This window comes from Acipenser ruthenus, chromosome 8 (genome assembly GCF_902713425.1).
Source record: "Acipenser ruthenus chromosome 8, fAciRut3.2 maternal haplotype, whole genome shotgun sequence".
Lineage (NCBI taxonomy): Eukaryota > Metazoa > Chordata > Actinopteri > Acipenseriformes > Acipenseridae > Acipenser > Acipenser ruthenus.
Window position 1 is genome coordinate 26,965,083 of NC_081196.1, and position 21,045 is coordinate 26,986,127.

At 38.4% G+C, this 21,045-nt stretch overlaps 1 protein-coding gene across 3 annotated transcripts in view; it reads left to right on the top strand.

Moving 5' to 3' along the window:
• Positions 1 to 1,612: 1,612 nt before the first annotated feature.
• LOC117407399 (serine/threonine-protein kinase LATS2-like) overlaps positions 1,613 to 21,045 on the top strand; it is a 44,149-nt gene continuing 24,716 nt past the window's right edge. Inside the window, exons 1-3 of one of the 3 annotated variants that reach the window (XM_059028759.1) lie at positions 1,932 to 2,166; positions 3,035 to 3,130; positions 11,513 to 12,046. In XM_059028759.1, coding sequence (XP_058884742.1) covers positions 11,708 to 12,046 — 339 coding nt within the window. In that variant the 5' untranslated portion in view covers positions 1,932 to 2,166; positions 3,035 to 3,130; positions 11,513 to 11,707. Of the gene's footprint in view, positions 1,710 to 1,931; positions 2,167 to 3,034; positions 3,131 to 11,512; positions 12,047 to 21,045 lie in introns of those variants that run through there. The other 2 variants (XM_059028760.1, XM_034012381.3) reach the window with 2 other exon arrangements.

Sequence of the window (21,045 nt, forward strand, 5' to 3'; positions counted from 1 at the left end):
ACACAATCCATGTCTCAATTGTGTCAAGGCTTAAAAATCCTTCTTTAACCTGTCTCCCCTTCATCTACACTGATTGAAGTGGATTTAACAGGTTACATCAATAAGGGATCATAGCTTTCACCTGGATTCACCTCGTCAGTCTATTTCATGGAAAGAGTAGGTGTTCCTAATGTTTTGTACACTCAGTGTATATATATATATATATATATATATATATATATATATATATATATATACATACACACACACACACACACACACACACACAAGGGGAATGAAAAGATACAACACTATAACTTGGCTACAGCAATGTTAGTTGTGATCGGGTGTTAGGAATATTCTGTAGTTTAACACTCTAAAAAAAGCATTAAAACATAGACATTCAGAATATCATTGGAGAGATAATGAAATGACATAAAGGAGACCAGCAGCAACCAGACAGGCACTGAGGGGTTTAAAGATAAACTCTCCTTCAAATGACTAGTCTCTAATAATAATAATAATAATAATAATAATAATAATAATAATAATAATAATAATAATAATAACTAGATGGTAACTTTACAAGTAAAGTTGTGGGGCTTGCTTTATTGGGAAAGTGGTCAAAGTAGTTGATTTGTGCCAAAAGTCACACTGTTTACTAATTGTCTCATGCTTAGAATGTGCTATAATTCAAAATTTCTCAAAGTTCTATGACAGTTAATTCAACAGTGGGAAGTAGCCTACTGAAAGAAGTTGATGCGGTTCTAAAACAGCTGTACCTCTTGATTGGTAGACGCCATTCCTGTTTTGATTTCATATTTGAATAGCAGAGAAGTAGATGAAGATGTCATACCCGCTTAAGTTTTTGTCTAGCTTGCTGGGAAAGTGGTCAAAATTTCAGTTGTTTATGAAAAGTTTGAGAAAATGTAGTTGATGTGGTTACTAAAACAGCTGTACCTCTTGATTGGTAAAAATTATTTCTGTTTTGATTTCAGATTTGAATAGCAGAGAAGTAGACGATTCTGTATACTCTAACTTTTTGTCTTACTTGTTGGGAAAGTGGTCAAAGTAGCTGATTTGTGTCAAAAGTTAGATCGTTTACAGTAAATAGAATATTGGAAGTCTGTGAGTTTTTAAAAAAATGGGGAGCTTTAAAATGTTGAAAAAAGTCCCATTAAAGTGAATGAAGATGGACAAAAAAGGACAAAAAGCTTAATATTTTAAAAAGTGAAAAATATATCAAAAAGTTGTATACAAGCACACTATTCCAGACCGGTCTACACGTTTTAAAGTTTGAACAGCGTTTCTAGCTTAAACGGTGTAAGAGGAGTAGCGTGCCAAACAACAAGAAGAAGAAGAAGAAGAAGAAGAAGAAGAAGAAGAAGAAGAAGAAGAAGAAGAAGAAGAAGAAGAAGAAGAAGTATGTCGAAGATTTAAAGTGGGGACTCTTGCTTCGCAAGCCCCACTAATAATAATAATAATAATAATAATAATAATAATAATAATAATAATAATAATAATAATAAGCGCCGCCCAAGTGTTGTGTGGAACACTGACGTGCGAGGAGGTGTCACGTGACTACTTTGGAACGCTAACAATGCAGTGAGTGGACAACTTTGTATTGTAGGGAGAAAATGTAGTCTCATCAGAATTATAACTTGCACAGGATGCGTAGCTTCTCTGTTATTACAAAACAAAATAACACGTTCCCACCACAGGAGAAAAAGGTAACTTTATTTTAAATGGCAGTACATTATACTGAGTTATAATTTGGATACGTGATAACTGATTAGATACTACGACTACTACGACTACTACTAATGATAATAATAGTTATACGGTGAATAAATGTTGCCATGTTTTGACTTAAGTCATGTGTTGAACACGACACGGCTGGGAAAAATGTCAGCATTCTGCATACCGCCGGAGGAGGGTAAATAAATCTTCACGCGTCAAATGGTTGCTTTGATGGAAGTCTAAATTCTCTCTAGGTTGGAATGTTGGCGTTCCCACTGTAGAGCTGCGTTCCACTCACTCCAGTTGCTAGTTCTAGATCAAAACTTTCAGCATTGACTTCAAAAAAAATGTAAGAAACTTGACATGGGCTTTGAAACGCCTTGGATAATAACATAACGAAGACGAAATGAAAAGAAACTACTTTTGTGATTAGGAAGCAAAACAATGGTAATGTATGAAGAGTTCTTGTTTTCACGATTTGCAGAGTACCCCGTGTAGCCGAAAAAAAAAAAAAAAAAACTCTCTGGCAAGGTCTCCACGTAGCCCACTTAGTTTATGAAATGATCGTTCTTTTATACGTCTAGCACGATTTGAGATTTTTATTTTGTAGACAGCTGGAATTACAGGAGTAAAAAAGAAACAGCCTGTTGGATTGTGTTTTTGAGTAGCCTGCAGAATTCCATTGTCTTGTGAAGTTGGAATAATTTTCAGGGACGTACTGTACACGCTGTAAAGGAAAAATACCATTGTTTAAAATCAGTGTTTATGTATCCCACGTGTATATGATATATTTAACCTGTTATTAGTATTAACGTGTTTATACATTCTAAAAATAATAATAATAATAATCCTGTGATATTTGTTTTAGTTTTGTTTATGTAATGTGTTCTTTCAGTGTTAATGTATTATTATTATTATTATTATTATTATTATTATTATTATTATTATTAGTAGTAGTCGTAGTAGTAGTCGTAGTCGTAGTGGTGGCAGGACAGTGGTAGTGCTCATGAGTCATAGTAATGTGTAGTAGTATTGCGAAGTGTTCATACGGAGAACAGTTTTTCATTGCTGTCGATAAACGTCGTTACTAGTATACAACCAGTTTAATACTTTTTGACACTTATTCGTGCATATTTGACAGATGCTGTGTATGTTGTTGTTTTTCTTTTCTTATATTTTACCCGGTAGCCGTTATTCTCCAGTGTATTACATGTAAAATAATTTGATGTGTTAAAATACCGAGCTTTGGAAATTGTGCAGAAGAAAAAAGAAATTGGTTTTGTAGAACATCACTATCTGTGTGTGTGTTTTACAGTAATCAACACAAACAAGAGGCACCATCCCTTGAGTTTTCTCAGTCGGGTACAAGAAACACTACGGTGCCGAATAAGAGCAGTTGGTGTGTGGACTTGTAAGAACATTTTTTTTTAAATGTTTAAAGTTTGACTGCAGCTTTGCAGGAAACAAGGTGGTTTATGATATCCCGTAGCCGTAGGCTATAAATCCACAACATTATACATATATAATGTATAATGTTGTGGATTTATAGGCTTTATAGGCAAAATAAATAAAAATAATGTAATTGTATGTAAAAATAATGTGATATCTTGTAACAATTGTAAGTCGCCCTGGATAAGGGCGTCTGCTAAGAAATAAATAAATAAATAAATAAATAAATAATAATAATAATAATAATAATAATAATAATAAATGTCTATAGGGTGATTTACTATGCGTGTGTCTATAGGGTGATTTACTGTGCGTGTGTCTACAGGGTGATTTACTATGCTTGTGTCTATAGGGTGATTTACTGTGCGTGTGTCTATAGGGTGATTTACTGTGCGTGTGTCTACAGGGTGATTTACTGTGCGTGTGTCTATAGGGTGATTTACTATGCTTGTGTCTATAGGGTGATTTACTGTGCATATGTCTATAGGGTGATTTACTGTGCGTGTGTCTATAGGGTGATTTACTGTGCGTGTGTCTATAGGGTGATTTACTGTGCTTGTGTCTACAGGGTGATTTACTGTGCGTGTGTCTATAGGGTGATTTACTGTGCATGTGTCTATAGGGTGATTTACTGTGCATATGTCTATAGGGTGATTTACTGTGCGTGTGTCTATAGGGTGATTTACTGTGCTTGTGTCTACAGGGTGATTTACTATGCGTGTGTCTATAGGGTGATTTACTATGCGTGTGTCTATAGGGTGATTTACTATGCGTGTGTCTATAGGGTGATTTACTGTGCGTGTGTCTATAGGGTGATTTACTGTGCTTGTGTCTATAGGGTGATTTACTATGCGTGTGTCTATAGGGTGATTTACTGTGCGTGTGTCTATAGGGTGATTTACTATGCGTGTGTCTATAGGGTGATTTACTGTGCGTGTGTCTATAGGGTGATTTACTGTGCTTGTGTCTATAGGGTGATTTACTGTGCATATGTCTATAGGGTGATTTACTGTGCATATGTCTATAGGGTGATTTACTGTGCGTGTGTCTATAGGGTGATTTACTGTGCTTGTGTCTACAGGGTGATTTACTATGCGTGTGTCTATAGGGTGATTTACTATGCGTGTGTCTATAGGGTGATTTACTATGCGTGTGTCTATAGGGTGATTTACTGTGCGTGTGTCTATAGGGTGATTTACTGTGCTTGTGTCTATAGGGTGATTTACTGTGCTTGTGTCTATAGGGTGATTTACTGTGCTTGTGTCTATAGGGTGATTTACTGTGCTTGTGTCTACAGGGTGATTTACTGTGCGTGTGTCTATAGGGTGATTTACTGTGCATATGTCTATAGGGTGATTTACTGTGCATATGTCTATAGGGTGATTTACTGTGCGTGTGTCTATAGGGTGATTTACTGTGCTTGTGTCTACAGGGTGATTTACTATGCGTGTGTCTATAGGGTGATTTACTATGCGTGTGTCTATAGGGTGATTTACTATGCGTGTGTCTATAGGGTGATTTACTATGCGTGTGTCTATAGGGTGATTTACTGTGCTTGTGTCTACAGGGTGATTTACTATGCGTGTGTCTATAGGGTGATTTACTGTGCATATGTCTATAGGGTGATTTACTGTGCATATGTCTATAGGGTGATTTACTGTGCGTGTGTCTATAGGGTGATTTACTGTGCGTGTGTCTATAGGGTGATTTACTGTGCTTGTGTCTACAGGGTGATTTACTATGCGTGTGTCTATAGGGTGATTTACTATGCGTGTGTCTATAGGGTGATTTACTATGCGTGTGTCTATAGGGTGATTTACTGTGCGTGTGTCTACAGGGTGATTTACTGTGCGTGTGTCTATAGGGTGATTTACTCTCAACTTTTATGGATGGTTTCACAGACCCACTACTTTACGTAAAATAATATTAGTTAGTCCCAGATAATCAGGGACTGTTTTCTGAAAGGTTTGTTTTTGTATTAATAAAACGGCAATGCCTCATATCAGGGGTTTTCAACCATTTTTTGAAACTGTACCCCTTCTGTCAGGAGGTTTCAGCTAAAGTACCCTTTACAATTTTTGCTCACTGAATGATACCACAGTTGCAATAAAAGGCAGAATAATCTGGTTAACACATTTATGTTTTTTCCCGTTTATTTAATAATTTTACACAACAGTCTGGGACTGACAAATTACTGAAACAGAAAACCAAACAGTAGGCTTCATTCTTAAAACTTGGATGCAAAGAATTAAAAGGTAGTATTTAGGAATCCTTCGCTTTGTATTGGGAAAAGTCATTATAAATAATACAAATTAGTCTGCACTGTAAATGTCTATCACGTTACCAGGGCCGGATTATAACTGGGACATGGGCCCACGTGCCTGGGCTGCCGAGGGGGCCCGCAGCCGAGGTTAAAATAAATACAGAAATAAAAATTGCTAGTTTACAGTTTTTAAAATCCAATCCACTTGCCCCGCGATCGTGCTAGCTAAATTCTTACTGGTCACGCGCATTCTGGAGGATGGAGAGAGAGAGAGAGAGAGTGAGAGATAGAGTGCGAGAGAGAGACTAACAGGAAAAGCAAGCTAGTGAAAAATGTCTGCTGGAAAACATTCTGACACTATCCAATTTCCTATGAAAATGAAGTAACGACAACAAAAAATTAACCTGAACAGCTGGACAACAAGAGTTTTGGCGGCGCTACTGTTCCAGATAACGGGCCTGAAGAATTAGAAAGTAGTACAGAGCAAGGAGTTGGACCCAGTCTGCCCACATCGCCAATTAACGATCAAGGTAACCTCAAGCTGCCTTTCACTTTAACCCACAGACTTGTGGAATAACATTCTGGAGAGATTCGACAAAACTAGTAAATCCATTCAAGCACACAACATCGAACTGTCAGTGGTAGTTGATACTTGAATCTTTGAAAACATTTCTGGGTGATATTCATGATCATTTTGAGGATTTTGAAAACCGTGCAATGGAAACTGCAGTGCTGAAGAAATATCGAGACGAAGAGCGACGGCAGAGACGACAACCCAGTGCTCTGCAGGATCACGATTGCCCCAGTGTAACTAAAGTTTTATTACAGGGCAGAGACAGATTTCGTGTCCATATTTACCAAAAGATTCTGGATACTCTTTCAAATTGCTTGCACCGATCAAAAGCTTATGTTACTGTGCATAACTTGTTTGACTTCCTTACCAACCCCCGGTTGAAATCCCCTGCCTTATATTATTATTTTAATTGGACCTAATGTTGTTAGTTAATAAACATTCTTTAGATTGAAGCTAATACAACGTAATGCACCTTTTTGTTTTGGTATAAATTATACATCTGCCTTAATTTTGGAATGTAAATTTAACACAACCTCAGCAAATATACTCTAATATCATGGAACATTTCCTCTCTTTTGTGTGCGGGATTTCAAAGTTTACAATGGTACATTTCCAGGGTAGTTGTTTTACATGTTTTACCACAATTAAAAAGATATATCCTACAATGATTTATGGTGCTTTCACTAGGCTTCACTATAATGTGCTGTGCATGCACCACGGTATTGTGTTTAAACTTTTAAAAGGGATTGACTGGCGAGTCAAAGTAAAATATAACTGGCATGTTATCAACATGTTGAGTGATGTCCCGCCTCCACCTGAGCTGTTTATTCCTGATTAGTAACATACTGGCATTTTTCCATTTCACAAAGTGTGTATTATTGCACTCAATGGATGCTATTCATAATATGTTAAGGACTATTTTAAGGAATGTTTTGTTCTGTTTAGTGTAGGCCATTTTGATAAAATTTAATCAAGTTTGCAGTTCAATTAACCTTTCTCAACCATTTGTAACATACTGGTAAATTTATAGTGAAGCCCTGTGAAAGCACCATGAATCATTGTAGAATATATATTTCTAACCCTTTGCGGTTCTGTGTCGGACCAGGTCCGATATTACAATTTTCCGTTTCCAGTCCAATGTTGGACCCTGTCCGGCATCATCAAAAAGACGTTAAACACAGGTCTCTAGTTGTTTTTTCTCCAGAAAAAGCCGAGAAAACCATTCAATGGCCGAGTGAGACTGACAAGAGCCAAGAGAAGCCGAAAAAAAAGGGAGGCGGATCTGAGCAATACACTTAGCCCCAGCACCACAGAGATAACATGGACATAAACAAACAAGATAGCTGCTTCCGCATCCAGCGCTTAAGACATTTGCAGAGATTTTTGAGATGTTATAGTAATAAAATAATGACTTGGATCGCATTATTGAGGAGTTTGGTGATAAAACGAGTGATCAGGAGATGATTTATCGGTATGCACGACTATGAAGAGGTATATGAAAAATACAGCGAGCAAGGGGTGGGGCGGGGCTGGAGATGCAGTACTGAGTGTCCTGTTGATATGCAGTGCCTTTTAAACCTGTTTTACTGTGAAAAAAATACTTTTAAACAGCGCATCTAAAATAAACTGCGCATGTGAAAATAAATTGGACCGGACGCGCCTGAGATGTGCTGAATAAATGGACCGCCAAGGGTTAATTGTGGTAAAACATGTAAAACAACTTCCCTGGAAAGTTACCATTGTAAACTTTTAAATCCTGCACACAAAAGATAGGAATGTTCCATGATATTGGAGTATTATTATTATTATTATTATTATTATTATTATTATTATTATTTATTTCTTAGCAGACGCCCTTATCCAGAGTGACTTACAATTGTTACAAGATATCACATTATTTTTACATACAATTATATTGTTTTTTACACATTATTTTTATATTTGTTGAGGTTAAATTTAGACACACGTAGTTCATCTTCACTGTTTAATGACTCTTTAAACAACTTCCTTCCAATTAGCACTAATCTTGGACTACCTTACCTAAAGTAACATTGGGTAGACCAAGAGTAGTGCTAATCGGGGTCTGTGAAACCAGCTGTTAATGTTTATGAATAGGGCCTAATCAGCGCTCCAGATGTTTTGGGTCATTGAGTAATGTACTCTCCAATTTAGACACTAAGGTCCTGATATTCAGAAGGCACATTTTTAGAGAGAAAATAGAGGTCGCAATGCATTTGCACTGTACGTTTCTTTGCCCTGTGACAGAGATTGAATGATTCTTGGTGTTAGATCTCCCTCCCGACCTGTGAAGGTGCTGTGTAAAAGGAACAGAGTACTCTTAACTAAATGGCATGACAATTTATTCCTCAGGGTAGGTGGAAGTCGGTCATTTAGAAAGGGGGCGAAGCTATGGTACCCAAACTCAATGACCCGGACGGTAAAACGCCGTGGCATCTGAGGATTGGAGGAGCGGATGCGCTCGTTAACCTAGGGGTCATGAGCGAGGGTATAAATAGGGGTCATAGTGTAAGTGATCTGTTCCTTTGTAAATGGTTAGAACAAACCTAAAAGGAGAACCTGGGATTGAAACGTGAGTGTTATGTTGTGTTTTGTTATTGTCTGAAGTAAACTGTTTGTTTTTCGTTTGTTTCAAAGACTACTAACACTATCCGGAGCTGCAGCTGCAGGCCAGCAACAAACCCAGACACCAGCACTTCCCTGTTTCACAAACGTACTTTGTGTCTTTTCACCACGAGCACTAGTTTTACGCACTAAAATAAACACTATGTTTGTGTTCTGTGTTAAGTGTGGGTGAGGAAAGGACTGTGTTTTATGGTTTCAGGTCAAACCTGGGGATTACAAACGAAGTGATACACACCGTTATATCACTTCCATCATTTATTATTTACAGGTGTTTGCCCTAAGGCTCTGGACATTGTATAATCAAAAAACACCAAAAAAGGAACCTGTCTGTTTTGTATCCGTTCTGTACTGCACACATCTGTAACCACTCACCACTTTGCCACAGCCACCTAATTATATGTCTCTATTTTCAACAGCGGCAGATTCATTTCTCCTACTCGCAAAGCCTTTTGCGACTTCAGCTTATGACTGATTCAATTGAAGCTGCAATTGATTTTCAGGTTCTTTGACAAGCCAATTAGTCACATTCCAATAGTCTGGACTTATTATTTATTTCTTAGCAGACACCCTTATCCAGGGCGACTTACAATTGTTACAAGATATCACATTATTTTTACATACAATTACCCATTTATACAGTTGGGTTTTTACTGGAGCAGTCTAGATTCAAAAAAGGTTCTGAAAGAAGCCCATTTGTTAATTGCAAAATAGAACCAATTATGGATTTCAATTAATGAGCTAAAATGCAAATGTAGTTTCAAAAAATGCAAACCCTAAAATGCCATTGCGCAACTTAATTCTATAACTTTGGAAAACACCTATCTTGTGAGGCGAAGGTGTTTTGTGACCTATTTTTCACTTTGGCCCCTTTGAAAATCAGGCCCTAAGTGAGTAAATGTATTTTGGGGGAGACATTACCTTGAAGTCATGAGTACTTTCAATAAATATTGTACATATGGCTTGCCTTATTTTCCACCTGAAAAAAATGCAACAGTGTCTTTTTCACAGCCATTTAGTTCAGCCTTAACATCCGTCCAGAATGATTTGATTCTTATAAGCGGTTGATTCCTGTGCTGAAGTGCTGAAATGCTGCAGAATCAGTATGTTAGTTTGAGAATGAAAGCTTTTTTCCTGCAGTGTAATGGATTGACTACTAGATGTCATGAGTTCCCGCAAATCCATAGTTGTTTCCTTAACAGATTAAGGAGTATGGTCAATTGGTTAACTGCTTGTTAAAGTTAATGACACATCGATATAAAGGGCTTAATTGATAGCTTTGTGATGCGGGTATAGAGGGGTAAGGAAGTGGAAGCAGAAATAAGAGAAAGAAATCAAAACCAAAGAGCGAGTAAGATATCTGTTTGTTCCAGTTCTATACTGTGCAAATAAGTAAAATAGTCACAGTATATGTGTAGTTCCGGGGGGAACGTATGAACTGTTTTGATATGTATTTCTTTAGTTGTGTAAATGGCTTATCCGTCCTGGCAGGGACCACACAAAGTATTATTTAATACTTTGCCCAAAGTCAGTGGGCAATTCGGGGTTTGCCCATAACATATAGATTTATCTTCCAAAAACTCGGTTGGCAAGTAGGTGAATTGGTACATTAGGTTGAAGGGAACTAAGACGGCGCAAGTGAGTGGTTTGAACCGTACATTTTATTTTTTCTGAAAACCCGGCATAACTGCCGCAGCATTTTATGATCCATTCTCTACAGTAGCTACCGCATGCAGTATATTAACAAATGACCATTGAGTTGCCGGCAACCAACAAGGTACATGAAGCTTGTTATAAACTTGTGAACTCAAGCTGTGCAGCAACATTTCTATGCGTATTCTTTACGCATTAAATTTAAATATCATACGGAATTCACTTTTTTTTTCATGCGTAAAACACCCAGTAAAAAGCACTGGAGCACTGGGCCTAGTGTGTCACTTTCAAAATTGGTAAAAAGTATTAACTATTACATTTTTATTTTTATTTGATATTTATGTCAGAAAAGTTATTTCTTATTGCATCTTTTAGTTTCCTTGTAAACTTTTCACACATGTAATTGGACTTTAGTACATCTCTATTTTCTAATCTAAATTCGACACCACTGTAGCACTTGCTGTGAAGGATGTAACCCCATTACAAAGTGCCATGGGCACTCGCCGGCCAGATTCCAAAAGCAGAAATAAAATACCATTAAATATACTTAATTGGGGGCTAGAAGGTACTGTACAGAACCCAGGTTTTAAAATGCAGTGTCTCACCTCTTATTAGCAGTTATGGTATTATCACTGTTCAGCTGTTTGTGTTGAAGATAATTGGTTCTTTGCTTGTTTTTTGTACATGTTTCTTCCTGCTATCTAATCACTTGCTAGGTCACATGGGCTGACTAGGCCATTGGAGTGCAACTTTTACTTCTGAAGTTAAAACTCTATCAATGTAGTCCAAACTTGCCAACATCATTAGCAAACTTTAATTCACAATGGAGCAGATTAAACAAGGGGAACTATTTTGAAAGGTTTGCCTCAATTTTCTTTCCTAAAAGAAAAATAAAATGTGTTAGAATTATAAACTAACAATAAACCACTCAGAACAATTTGCCTGCAACAATGTTATTTCTGTCATATTTACAATATGGATGTTTTTTTTTTCTTTCTTTCCAGAGTCTGGTGATGTACTGTGTGGAGGGGTCTGTCCTTCCATTTGTACATACCGTTTGTGTCACACTTCTGTTGTTATAGTTACATACTGTGTGGATAGTGGCCATGGTGATCTCCTTTCATGATAGCTCTAATATTGTATTAACAGCCTTGGCAGGCAATCTTTATTTCTGTATGAGTTTATTTTTATGTATGTGTTTTTTATTGTTTTAGGGGAAGACCCGATGTCATGGTTCTTTATGTGAGTCCTTAAGTGGAAACTCCAGAGTCTTAATAACAGCTGCATGGTTCTAGTATGAAAGTCAATTAAGTTGTTCTCCAGGAAGTGTGGTTGCACAGAATGGTGCAAGTGTGGTTTTCTACTGGATTTTAAAGGCAGAAAAAGGAATTATATAACCCGGATTTACAATGAGGCCAAAGACGTTCCCTGCCACTTCGTACCCTGGGAACAGCCGCCAGAGACTGCAGGAGATCCGAGAGGTGCTGAAGCCGCCTCCCATGCCTTCAGGACAGAGCTTACCTTGTGGTCCCGAATGCGAAAGCCAGCCTGACTCAAAAGCCTCAGCAGGGAAGGACGCAGCCAGGCAGCAGCAAATTAGAGCAGTGCCAAAATTTGGCCCATATCAGAAAGCCCTGCGAGAGATCAGAAACTCATTGCTGCCATTTGCAAATGAAACTGGACACACTACAAGTATAGAAGTGAACAGACAGATGTTGCAGGAGTTGGTGAATGCAGGATGTGACCAGGTATGTAATGCAACATAATCTATGGAACAAAACAATCCGTCAATTAATTCAGAAATTCATGCAGAAATCCATCAATTTATCAATTCATCCATCAATTCATAAATGAAGTTGGTAATTCATCAATAATTAATCAATTCATGCAGCAATTCAGAAATTAATTAATCAATTCATCCATACAAAAGGTCAGACTTCTGGGCAGCGTTCCCTCTAAGCTTTTTAGATACTGAGAAACTTGCCGTTTTGACTGAGAAAAGGTAAATTATGTGTCAGAAACCTTCGGCCACGCATTAACCCTTTTAATATATTATTTTATTACATTGTACAATTTTGTACAATTTTGAAACAATATTCCAACACAAGTATCTCAACAATTTTACAATTTACTTTAAATTTAAACAAGACATTTACTGTGACTCTGCCTGTGATTTTGAATCGTCCGCTGATCCAATGCAGCGCTGTCGGTTGTTATAGATATAGACTGCATGCTTAACTGGTGGCTTGCATAAAATTACTTTATACTACTGCATCTGCCCTGCCTTCAATTGTAACCATCTTTAGGGCTACTAATTGTTCCATTCTTGGGAATGCCAAATTCCGTTTTTCAAAAATGGCCAATTCCATTTGTTCCCACTTTTTATCAACATAATAATAATTAAATGTGAACATAAATATAATGTTGGTAGTTAAAATAAGTAAATTTAATAAATTTTACCACATTTTTTTTTTTTTCCCAATCAGACTCTTGTTGCTGTAATAGTAAGTAAAGCACCTGAAGACACTTCAAACCATTAAGTCATTATGTTTATAGACATCACTTGGCTCATTGCTGGCATTAAAATAAGCAGGAAAACCTAAGAATTATATTACATACAGTTCAGAAAACCAAATGTCCAGCACAGTTTTGAGAATCATATTTACAGTCTTCCACTGACCATGTAGTTCAGTCTACAAATAACAGTAACAGTCCAGCAATGTCCTGTGAGAGTAGATGTACAGTACTCCACACATTAAGTTTAGCATTTTACTGGCATTATAATAATAACCAGGATCAAATATGAAACACTGATAAAGGCGTGTTGACTGGCTCATTGCTCTAAAACAGGTTCATTGCTATGTATTACCCGATTGTAATTTAAATAGCGCCCCTTTTAATATAAACACATAATTAATCCTCTCAATTGTTTCTTTCCTAATTCTGCAGTGTTATTTGCAAGATTTAAAAAGAGGCGTGTCTTTATGAAACCAACAGTGTGTAGTGTAGTGACTACATCCTTTACACAGTAAAGTGATCAATTTCCTTTAACCCTTGGCGGTCCATTTATTCAGTGCGTCTCAGGTGCGTCAGGTCCAATTTATTTTCACACACGCAGTTTATTTTAGACGCGCTGTTTAAAAGTATTTTTTTTCACAGTAAAATAGGTTTAAAAAGCACTGCATATCAACAGGACACTCAGTACTGCCTCTCCAGCCCCGCCCCACCTCTTGTTCGCTGTATTTTTCATATACCTCTTCATAGTCGTGCATACCGATAAATCATCTCCTGATCACTCGTTTTATCACCAAACTCCTCAATAATGCGATCCAAGTCATTATTTTATTACTATAACATCTAAAAAAAGCTCTGCAAATGTCTGTGGTATTCTTTGAGCGCTGGATGCAGAAGCAGCTATCTTGTTTGTTATGTCCGTGTTATCTATGTGGTGCCGGGGCTATCTGTATTCATGAGATACGCCCCCCTTTTTTTTCGGCTTCTCTCGGCTCCTATCGGTTTTCTCGGCTTTTTACGTCTTTTTGATGATGTCGGACAGGGTCAGACATTGTACCGGAAAGGGAAATTTGCAATGTCGGACATAGGACCGCAAAGGGTCAAGGATTGTATAGCTAGAAAAATAGTTTTTAGCGAATTTCTTCGTCGTCAGAAAATATAATTCAATTAAGAAACAGCCATGGTTTAAAATTGCTGATTATAGCTTCATTAAAGGCAGATAGTGTGGCTTTGAGCGCAGTACCTTAGGTCTTAGTTTTTCAGCATAGAAGAATGCAGTGCTTTGCCATTGCTGCCGTCTTTTTTCTTTTTTTATCCAAGGTGACTTGTCTTATTTGCTTTCTCTACGTGTTTACGACTGACATTAGGATACCTAATGGTATTGAATCGTACTATCGCACCATCCTCATATAGATAATCAGATTTCTTTTAGCTCTGTCTTACTGAAATATTGCTCTTTTTTTCTTCTTTGGTGCAGCCGCCATGTTGAGTTTCAGCAGAGACATGGAGTGAAGTCACACGATGAATAAACTGACATTGTATTCTTCAATTCACTCTAAACACTGATTTATAATGATCTACCCCTCTGATCTCACTCTAAACACTGATTTACACCAATATACCCCTCTGATCTCACTCTAAACACTGATTTACACCAATATACCCCTCTGATCTCACTCTAAACACTGATTTACAGCACTCTAGATTCCAGCTCTGCATCACCAGCTATATTCTGCCACCCCACTGGACTGATGCATTCTGCAAACTTAGAGTACTGCTTTTTTTTTAAATTAATTTATTGTAATTGTACCATATTTGTTTTATTTATTGTATTTGTCACTTACTGCATAGTACAACTGTAAGTCACCTTGGATAAAGGCATCTGCTATATGAATAAATAATGATAATAATATGAAAATCCATCAAGGTCTTTCCATAGATATTATCATGTACGTACGTGATAGTTTCTCGTACATACATTGCTGTGCAAAAGTCTTAGACATGTTGCATTTTTCTACTCTGATGCATTATGTGCATCAACAATTTACTCAAAGCCTCCACTACTGTTTTCTACTATTATAACAACCTTGACTAGCATAAAGAAGGAAAAACATTGAGTGAAATAGCTCACATCACTCGATTTTCAAGGTGTGGTATCCGAAGCATAATCAACAAGTACAGAGAAACATCATCTGTAATTGACAAACCCAGGACTGGAAGACCCAAAAAGCTGTCTAACAAGGATGAGCAATACTTGAAGATAATATCCTTAAGGAATAGAAAGAAGACTGTCCATCAGATCAACAGTACAAAGGTCACTCTTGAAATCGGGACTTAAAGGATGTGTTGCAGTAAGAATGCCTCTGTTAAGAAAGGGGAACAAGACTAAAAAGCTAAAATATGCACAAGAACACAGAAATTGGTCAAAGGTGCTTTGGACTGTTGATGGATGGACAACGACACATGTGCCTTCTGCCAGTTCTGTTGTCAATTCAACAGAACTGCCTTTTTATTCCTTAAGGATATTATCTTCAATTATTGCGCCACAAATGCACAATAACTAGGGTGAGCTTCATGTGCTTCCTAGTTGCCCTTCAATATTGTTCCAGCAATTTGTAGTATATTGACAAATTGCAGACTACTGTATTAACACTGAAAATTAATGTACAATTGATTGAACACGTGAATGGTAGATTTAACACTCCCCTATACAAAAGGTTAACACATTTGAGCTATTAAATATAGCTTTACAGGCTTACTTTTTCTGAACAAGGTCAATAGGAAAAAATGTTTGGGTAGCCATACAGTATGAAGCCTTCAACTTGTAGGTCCACAGTATGAAATTATCTCTGTGACCTGAGTAGAAACACACTCAATCTCCTGTCAGGTCTGGATATTTGATGAGCCCTGAAATACACTTCTTTATGTGTTTGAGGAGGAGGAATTCTTTGTCCATTCTCTCAGTCAATACAATGAAGGCCTTTGTGATAGAGGGGAATGCCGACAAGTATTTAGTACAGTAGAATCTAACTGTGCCCTGTGTTGTAGCTTAGAGATAATGAATCACCACCATACTTGAGACTGGCAGCAGTGGGCCAGCAGTCAACGTGCTTCCCTGTGGAATTCAGGTCATTTGTTTGTAGCACAGCTGGAGAGAGTAGTTTTCGAAAAACAAAACAAATCCCATAAGTTTGCTGCACTGTTCCAATGACCCTGCAGAAGAGGTGGATAGTTTTAATGTTAATTTATGTAAGTTTTAGAGACTTTTCCAGTGCATCATTATGTTGTTATTATTTGTTTTTCTTTTTAAATAGTTAAAGATTTTTAGGTATTAAAATGTTATTTTTTTGTAGGATTTGTAACATGTTCTGCCATGTTGTGTTTTTTTGTTTGTTTTGTTTTGTTTTTTACTTTACTTTAGTTGGAGAGATACATTAGATTCAGATACACACATTAGATTTTTAAATCCACACCACACTTTGGATTAAAAACAATTAAACGACATCTTTCTGATATCGTATTCCTTCCGACGATGAACGTCATCTCCATGATGACCGGGGCTTCTCTCTCTCCTGTGGTCCCGTTTAACTCTGATCGATCTAGGAGTGAGGCTGACACAAGAAGGGTTAAGGTCCTAGGAAGCAGTAAACTTCTTAAATCTGCAATTTTTAAATTGAAAAATGGTACAAGCCATTTATGTTCTCTATATATGGGTGTTTACAACAATACATAGAAAAAACGTGTAAGATGTCATTAAAAACCTCTTACTGTTGAAAGTAGCAGCTGGAGTATGCCCCTTTGGTTCACAGAGAACATCATGATAAGCTGATTATTACTATAGCAAGCAACAGTGTTTTGGAAACTGTTATAGAATGTTTTATATGGGAAGACGGGTGGAAGTTTGGTCCACTGGCTTTACTGGCTTCACTCTTATCAAGTCAGGAAAGAGAATGGGAGAATTACAGACCAAGTTCTACATCTTCTGTTCTTATAAAAGTATATCAAGGTAAAAGCATCTCAAAGAGCTTTGTGAAAGCATTTAAAGCACAGTAAGGAAAATTGTGTATACTTATGGTAGAACACAGTAATAGCCATGGTAAAATGTAATAAATGGGTTAGTATAAGCTTGATAAAAGCATGGCAAACTGCAAAATTACCATGCAAATACACCATGGTAACCTTTTATAAGGGTGCACACAGAAAGGCAGTATGGCTGTGTGACAGGGTGCTCGTGTCACGTGTGTGGGTAACCGCTGCTTAGGCAATACAGAGAGACATGGGAGGTGGAGTTGAAACGCCGGCACAGACGTGCAGCTTTTATTAATACAAAAGAAAGTAAATAAACAAAGGTGTCAGGTGAAGTTACCAGCAATGGTAACGCACAGAGGACACATACAACAAGCTGTACAAAAGGCAAAATAAAACACAGTACAAAAACTACAAATAAAAGGTGCCACACAGGGCGAGCGCTAGCTTTACTGAACGAGGCGTCCCGCTCCAGGAACCTGATACACTATGTAACCCTCACTATACATTACTTGGGCTCACTATCCCCTAAACTAACCTGCTTATGAACTGGTATTCTTATGACTACTCCTGCTGCTTCATACGGCCTTGGCTGGGCATTGCCTTCACATGCACCACTTGCATTTTCAGGGTTGCATAGCTGTCGTTCCTGCAGAGTGGACTCTCTCCTCCCGAGTATACTCAGCTCCCCTCTGTAGCATGTAGCATCGCCCCGAGCAATTTCCACAGGATGTTTTTAAACTGATGGACACTCAGTCGAGACCCGCCCACCTGCTGATTGAGGACCGGCACAGCCAATCATCCACTGCCCCTCCTCTCAACCAAACCCAGCAGGCAGCAAAGTCTCAATCAAGCGCCGTCTGTAAACAATCAATTAATCAAACAAATCAACTCCAAAAAGACACAATAAACCCATTTCCACATATAAATTACACTAACACTAATTCCCACCTGTGCAGGGCTCTGTCATCTGTATGCTGTCACTTGAAATTAAACCATTTCTAATCCTCCGCTTATCCCCTTTTTGTAACTGTGTCACTGGCTTGTTTCTAAAAGTATTTGTTCCTTTGTTCCTTTCAAAACACCACACCCTACCCTCCATTTCATTCCTCAGACCTTGAGACGGCAGCTGCAGTCTAGGAATGACTCGTCCCCCTGTGGAATCTCCTTCCTCTCAGCTATGTGCATTACTGTTATAACAAGTGCTAATGATCCCAAAACGTTTCATGGAGTGCGGTTACAGTCTGTACTTGAAAGTCCATAGTCTGGCCTGCATAAACAAATAACTACTGTATGTGGCTGCCTTTTGGTGTGTGAGTGTGTGTGGAGGAGGGGTGGGTGACAGATATTGAGATATTGTGGCATCAATCTTGGATGAGTTAAAAAAAAAAACAACCAAAAAAACGTGGGTTCTATTATAAATCTTATGAAAGACTGTTGAAGAAAACGAGCCTCACTCACCAATGTACTTAAGCTGTCTAATTGAACTTTATGAACAGAATAAGGCATTTTAACTGTGTTACTTCAACTATTATTTGTATGTGTTTGGTTGTTTCTTTACAGTTAAAGAAATGTTTTATAGCAGTGGCTTCTGTCTGGAGGTTTCAGCTCAAGTACCCGTTTACAATTTTCACTCTACTGAATGGTACCACAGTTGCAATAAAAGATAGAATAATCTGATTTTACGCAATTCAGAACTGCATGGTCGCTGTAAGTTCTGAGATGGCTGCACGGCAGGCTTGCAGAGCGATAAAAAGCGGATGCTGACAGCACTCGTTTCGGACTTGTTTCGTCTCCCCCAAGTTAGTTCAGGGGTTGCAGTGGTGAGCCAGGCTGAATAATAATTGGACATAGGGAATTAATGAAAAATAATTGTTAAAAAAAAAAAAGATCAATTCAAGATCTTTTTTTTACTTTTATTTTTATTTTTGCATTTCTGAGTCATCTTTCGTACCCGCTATGACCCTTAGAAGTACACCCAGGGTACCCCCGTTCTATAACAAGCAGCTCATAGCAATGAAACATCAGTACATTATAGTAACACATTTCATTTACAGATTGTTATTTCTTTACTGTAATAGGGGCTTGTAAGACTGCTGACACACTAGAGACGCACACACAGATTGTACTTGATCACGCAGTGCCCACACGCAGATTTATTCTTGATGCAGTTCTATTTAGTTGTAGTTACATGGTGACCTTCACATCAACGTATAAGGTAGTGTTCTTACTATTTTAGCCAGTTCTCCCTGAGCTCTCCTAGCAATGTAGTCCCGTAGCCGATCCAGACTGGTTCTTTCGCTTCCTCTCTCTTGTCGTGGTTCACCTTTGTCTGGACAAAGAGAAAGTGTGAAGCACCGTTCTCCTTTTATTCACTGGACATGAACGAGGGCTGTGTGAGGAAGAGACCTCAGTAATGGAGAATAGAAGATATGTGCTTATAACAGAGAAGAGAAGGAGATTCCCCTTGGCTCGCGGAGAGCCGCCCTCATGGAGGTGAGCCCAAACCGTTCGGTCTCCAAGGCTGGGAAGCAACTGATACTTCCCCCAAGGGGGATCTAGAGGAGAGAATGGAAAGATGACAGTGGTAGTTAAATTTGGCCGGGTTCCCCTTTGACTCGTGGACAACCTTCCTCGCGGAGGACCAATCCAGCGGCAGGTGGGCTTCTAAGGTTGGGGAGTGAGCTTCACTTACCCCCAAAAGAGACCCCTGGCACCCCGCAACAGTGCCACCAATGAAAAACAAATATGGATGATTATTATTATTATTATTATTATTATTATTATATATATTTTTTTTAACTAATCTCACTGTTCAGTGGAGAGGAAAAACCCCTCCTTTTTGGGTGGTCCAGTCGGAGAGATGGCCCCCACTCCAGGCATACTGGCAATACTATGAAGGGAGAAGGACAGAGAATTCAGAACAGCAGAGAGAACCAGATAGGCAGCAAGGCAAAGAGATTCCATGACTAGATCGTTGAAAGGAGAGGAGTAACCTCGGAGGAGTATTGTGATTAGGGAAATAAAATGTCGGTAGTAACTGGAATGCAGAAGGTTGAGTAGGCTAACCAGCCAGTTGCATAGAAGGAGCAAAGATGGCGGCCCTGTATTTTTGAGCTGATGTGCGGAGATTGCGGCAGGGAGAATACGGTAGGAAGTAGCTCAAGGAGGGCTGAGGATTTAGACTGAGAGGAGAGATTTTGGATTTCCGAGGCCATGCACTGGAGAACCATTGATTGTGAAAATACCGCTAAAGCCGATGGGGGAAGCGTCAGTATGTAGAGAGAGATCGCGGGGGCAGATATGAAATCATCGTAGAATGGCCATACCAGTGCTGCAGGAGGGAAGTCCACATCCTGATAGCTTTCCTTGCTTCTGAAGAAATATTAATATTGGAGTTGAGAAGAAAGGGGGGAGAAGAAAGCCATCTAGTAGGTGCAGTAGGAAGAGCACACCATGTGTTGAGCAAAATCTTGGGGCTACTGTGGCAGCCGAATGTTAACTGATAGTAAAAGAAAGAAAAAAATATATACAGTACTGTGCAAAAGTTTTAGGCAGGTGTGAAAAAATGCTGTAAAGTAAGAATGCTTTAAAAAATAGACATGTTAATAGTTTATATTTATCAATTAACAAAATGCAAAGTGAGTGAACAGAAGAAAAATCTACATCAAATCAATATTTGGTGTGACCACTCTTTGCCTTCAAAACAGCATCAATTCTTCTAGGTACACTTGCACACAGTTTTTGAAGGAACTCGGCAGGTAGGTTGGCCAAAACATCTTGAAGAACTAACCACAGTTCTTCTGTGGATTTAGGCAGCCTCAGTTGCTTCTCTCTCTTCATGTAATCCCAGACAGACTCGATGATGTTGAGATCAGGGCTCTGTGGGGGCCATACCATCACTTCCAGGACTCCTTGTTCTTCTTTACGCTGAAGATAGTCCTTAATGACTTTCGCTGTATGTTTGGGGTCGTTGTCATGCTGCAGAATAAATTTGGGGCCAATCAGATGCCTCCCTGATGGTATTGGTCGGCAAGAATCACACTGCGATCTGCTGAAAAGAAATGGAAGAGAACCAAACTCCCTGCTGCCCTAGACCTTTACCGCACTCTCCTCTCCTCCTTCTCCTCTACTCTCTCCTCTGCTAAATGTGCTTATTTCCAATCTGTAATCCAAGCCTCCACTAACAACCCACGTAAACTATTCT